Source organism: Capsicum annuum, chromosome 4, assembly GCF_002878395.1.
Source record: "Capsicum annuum cultivar UCD-10X-F1 chromosome 4, UCD10Xv1.1, whole genome shotgun sequence".
Classification (NCBI taxonomy): Eukaryota; Viridiplantae; Streptophyta; class Magnoliopsida; order Solanales; family Solanaceae; genus Capsicum; species Capsicum annuum.
The window spans coordinates 3,767,970-3,773,053 of record NC_061114.1 but is presented as its reverse complement, the minus strand read 5'-3'; the positions used below and the strand labels follow the sequence as shown (position 1 = coordinate 3,773,053).

Genomic DNA, 5,084 nt, shown 5'->3' with positions numbered 1-5,084 from the left:
TTTAGGAAAAAGATAAGTGTTTCGAGTTGTAGTAGAAACTGCGTTTTTTCCAAAAGAGTAAAGCATCTAGTACCCTCGAACTATGACCAAATTTTCTACGACACACTCAAACTTCACGGAAGTCTTATTACCCCTGAACTAAATTTTAGCGTGTTTTTGTCATCCTTTTTAGCTGATGTGACACCTTTATTACATAAAATGAGGCCCACGTCAAAGGTGCCTCGTCAGCTGAAAAGGTTGACAAAAGGTGGGTAATAGGACCTGTGTGAAGTTGGAGTGTGTGATAGCAACTTTGCCATAGTTCGGGGGTACTGGATGCTTAGTATTACGTATTGTTTCCTTTGCTTCGGTTATTGCATTATTTGTTATTTCAACATAACTTTTCTCTGTTATTTTGAAATAACTTCTTCATTACTATATTTCCTGTTCAAACCTGCTTTGATATGCTTTACTTATGCTGATGGTCTATCGGAAACAACCTTTCTACCTTTACAAGTTAGGGATTAAGTATTGAATCCTAAGTTGGGATCTTAAGTTCTTCAATATTTACAGATAACGGTGTTACAATTGACAAAGAGACTAATTACACTGCGGGAATTATGCTTCTCTCCTTGATCCCATTTGCTCTGGTGGAGCTTGTTAATGCTTTCAACACATACTTGCGAAGACGTATTGTGATCTACACCGCACTTGTAGTATCAGGCATATTTTTGCTGTCATACTTCACTTATCAGGTAATTATTCAAAATTTAGAACGAACATCAAACGCGGTGAAGAACAAAATGTTACCATGAAACTCTATGAGTGTTGTATGACATAAAAAGCTCAATTGGTGCACGAAGCATCCCACATTCATATAAAGTTCGGCAAAGGGTCACACCTTAAGGGGCTGTGATAACTTAAAACACATTCATATATGATGTTCGTTTGTTGTGAGACTTTATTCTCTTATTGACTTGAAAATTTTTCAACTTCTTGTTTTCTTCATAGCTTTGGGATCCATGGATTCAAAAAAGAAGTTTAGAATATTCGAAATATGAGAACCTGCTAGCTGCTTTTCTCCAACATGTGCAAAGGCATGCAAAAGGAAAGCTCGTTGATGAACAAGGGCGACCTGATATTCAGGTCATCGAAAGGTAGTTTCGCATGTCCCAAGACTTCTGCTTGTTCTAATACCATGTTAAAGCATGTGGCCATCTCATCTCAATGCATAAGTTGTTAGAGAGAGAACACTTTTATTTGTTTAATTATTTTCTCAACAGTTCGCGCTAAATATAAACTTTGCAGGCTATTTTTCGAGACAGATAAGGATGCAAACAAAAGCATAACCCTTGTTGAGTTGGAAAATTTGGTTATTGATATGCAATCTGGGAAAGTTAAGGTTGACAAAAATTATGCTATTTCCAAAATATTGGCGGTTTTTGACCGTAACAATGACCAGAAAATCGATTTGGAAGAGTTTGTAGAAGGATACAAAATATGGATAGAAGAAGCTAAGATGTTAGCTAAAAGTGATGATTCTACCACCAGAAGGATTTTGAATAAGGCAAGCAAAAACTTACAGTAATATCTTCTAAAATCTCTCATTTTCCCCTTGCATAGTTGTGTACGCTCAAGTGTAAAGATCTGCCTATGTAATTTAACCTGTTATAGCAAGTGGCGTAGTTTTTTACCAGGTGATCACTAAGGGCAGACCTATATGAAAGGAAAAGGGGTCAAGAAGAGAGTCACCGTACCTGTTAATTTTGGATATATCGTTTGGCACCTTGAAACACAAAGGCCCGCTGGGGCACTGGTGGAATTCGCTACTTAGCTCCTATGTCGCTCAGACTCTTCAAAAGTGTTGTCGCATCCGGGGCTGATCCTTCAAAAATGCACTACTTTTGAAAGATCCGACACGCATCCATCAACATTTTTGAAGAGGCAACATAGCTTAGCGCCTCTGTGTCTGTGTGTGATGACTTAGGTTCAAATCCCACTCCGCCACTACCCTACCTCAAAAAGGCTCAATCAGTTTCTCTCTCCATGACAATATTAAAGATAACGGTGTCATGTTTTATCTGTAAAAATAAAAAAAAGATAGTGGTGATGCTGCAGTCATCTTCAAATCTTGAGTCTGTCTCTGGTGATAGTATATTTATTTTTTACATTGTCTGAGAACATATCAATATGTCAACAGGTTGTTCAGCCGTTTATTAAGAAGCAAAGGGATGAAATAGCTGAAATTGAAAAACTAATGGCAAAAATCTTGAAGCATGTGGAAAGCCAAGCATTAGAAGCTGAACACTTTCTCAAAGACGATGGAACTCCCAACATTGAACGTATAAAAGAGTAAGTTCCTTTCACACGATAAGAGGAAACATATAAAAGAGTAAGTTCCTTTCACACGATAAGAGGAAACGCCTTAGAAAAGATCACACGTGTTTGGTATGAAGGAAGTCATTTTTCATAAAATATGTTTTTCATGGAAAATGTCATCCAGGGTTTAGTTGGCGAGCAGAAAATATACTTTCGTAAAAAGTGTAACGGGAGAGTGTTCTTATGAAACTTTGGAGTACTAAAGATTAGTAATAATGTCCATGTGTTAGAGCGCACACAGATTATTTCTCTACCTCAGAGGTGAGGTAGAGTGGTTGTTTACGATAGACCCCTGGATCAAGACAAAAATATTCTAAAAAAGACTGTAATGAAAGTACAAGAAGCACTATATAGTAACGAAAACAACAGATAATAGCGAAAAAGTTACTACAACAAAATAACACGACAATACAACTACACAAAACCATAGGTAGGAACAGAAATGACATTCTCATGGGACATTTACTGTCCTGAAAAATGACTTCTGTCATACCGAACACAACCAAATAAAGATAAAAAAAGTCTTAGACCTATCTGTTCCTCATCTTGGTTTGTAATGCTTGCAGAATCTTCCATCAGTATGATACTGACGGGAACAATTCCATAACACGGAAAGAATTGGAAAAATTAATACGTTCAGTCAAATATGGTGAAGTGCAACTAAATAGTGATGATTCAGTCACGAAGGTGATGAAAGATTTTGATACAGATCGTAATGACATGATTGATGAACCTGAGTTTGTCGATGGAATGACTAGATGGATCAATGAGGCTATTCGTGTTACTAACTGCAAGGACAAGAAGAGGGCCATCGATGAATATGACAAGGTAAAATTAACAATATTTTTCCTACTTCCATCTTGACAAATATACATATGCAAAGAAATACTCTGCATCTTTACGAGACTCAATAGGAGAGATTGACCTTTTTCATACTTCTCAAATAGCAAAAACTCAACCTTTAAGGATCGGAATGACATTCTAAATTATGAAAGCTCCTTTTCTACATCATCTTTTGTAGAAAATTTGATTGTTAGGTATCACTTTTGATAGTCTATCTATAAGAGAAGATCATAGTTGACATGAGGATCTATTAGAAACAGTCTCTCTACATACACTTCACCCTCACGAGACCCCATTTGCGGATTATACCGTGTATGTTGTTGTTGTTTTTGTAAGAGGAGATCATATGAAAAATAGTAGCCAAACCTTTCGTTTCTTAGGAATCCAAGATGAAAGAGATATATTGAACAAGCATGATCGTCATCTGTTCTGATGTACGAATTATCGTAGGCTAAAGTTATCTACTAAGGACTACGATAGAGCTAAATGTTTGTGTTCTTTTATCCATATCCTTCTTCTTGGTCAATGCTACTAAGGACCTATATATAGTTTTGTCTGCTTTACTTATTAAAGATAGAGTAAAGCATCTAGTATAGTACACCCTGAACTATGATCAAATTTGCCACCACACACTCTAACTTTACGGAGACCTATTACCCCGAAATCAATTTTAGCATATTGTTGCCACCTTTTTGTGTTGATGTGGCACCTTTTATCAACCTTTTTAGATGTCTTGGCACCTTTATGTGGACCCCATTTTATGTAATAAAGGTGTTACGTCGGCACGGGTATCAAAAATACACAAATTGAGTTCAGGAGGTAATTAGACTCATGTGTGGTTAGAGTGTGTCGTAGCGACTTTGACCATAGTTCAAGGGGAACTGGATGCTTATCTCTTAAAGATACCAAGAATATCAATGATTTTTCGTTCTTCAATGTAGAATCAATTCACACTAATTTTTCTAAATTTTTTTATAGAAACAACATGAATATGTATTCATACATACGTTTATCCTTCACTTGATTCATTTTCTTTCTAAAGGCTCCTCCTCACGATTGCCTTAAAGTGGTCTTATTGTGTGTAGATTATGTGGGGTGAAGTCGAAAAATTGGTGTATGAGGTGGAAAAAGATGGAAAGATCAACTATAAGTTGTTGACATGGGCTTTTAACAAGTCTATATTTGAAGTGATTTTGGGGATTGCAATGCTGACATTTTGCGCAAAACCACTAGTAAAAAGTATTGAAAATTTGTCTGAAGCTATTGGAATGCCTTCTTTTCTCATCCCCTTTGTGATAGTACCATTGGCTCTAAATGCAAGAATGGCACTAGCAGCAATCTTTCCAGCCAGTCAGAAGAGCTCAAAAACTTCTTCTTTGACATTCTCTGAGGTAAGTTTAATTCTTTCTCTTTCTCTCACATAACTAGAATTGTCAGGGCCAGGGGTGGAGCTACAGTATTATAATAGCCTGTTTTTATTCAGGCTCTCAAAATTTGTTTATTTTAAAAGGAGTGGAGCATCTAGTACCTTCTGAACTATGACCAAATTTGCTACGACACACTCCAACTTCACGGGGGTCCTACTACCCTCCCAACTCAGGTTTAGCGTATTTTTGTCACCCTTTTATGCTGAAGTGGAACCTTTTGTCAATCATTTTAGCTGACGTGAACCCCATTTTGTGTAATAAAGGTGTCACGTCAGCACAAAAGGATGCCAAAAATATGCTAAAATTGAGTTCAGAGGGGTAATAGGATCCCTGTAAAGTTGGAATGTGTTGTAGCAACTTTGACCATAGTTCGAGGGGGGTAATGGATACTTAGCTCTTTTTAAAAATGCTTTTTGTTAGGACTACTTTTCAACTAGCAACTAAACACCCCGGCTT

The 5,084-nt window shown here is 36.9% G+C and overlaps 1 protein-coding gene across 1 annotated transcript; it reads left to right on the top strand.

Annotated features, from left to right (window-relative positions):
* Nucleotides 1-560: 560 nt before the first annotated feature.
* LOC107868363 (sodium/calcium exchanger NCL2) lies at nucleotides 561-4,592 on the top strand (the record flags this gene model as incomplete). The annotated part of the gene is given in 6 exon segments (XM_047410593.1): nucleotides 561-734; nucleotides 991-1,136; nucleotides 1,288-1,546; nucleotides 2,180-2,331; nucleotides 2,925-3,186; nucleotides 4,287-4,592. Coding segments are annotated over 6 exon segments (1,299 nt in total), but the record flags the coding sequence as incomplete, so codon positions are not given.
* Between the last annotated feature and the right edge of the window lie 492 nt (nucleotides 4,593-5,084).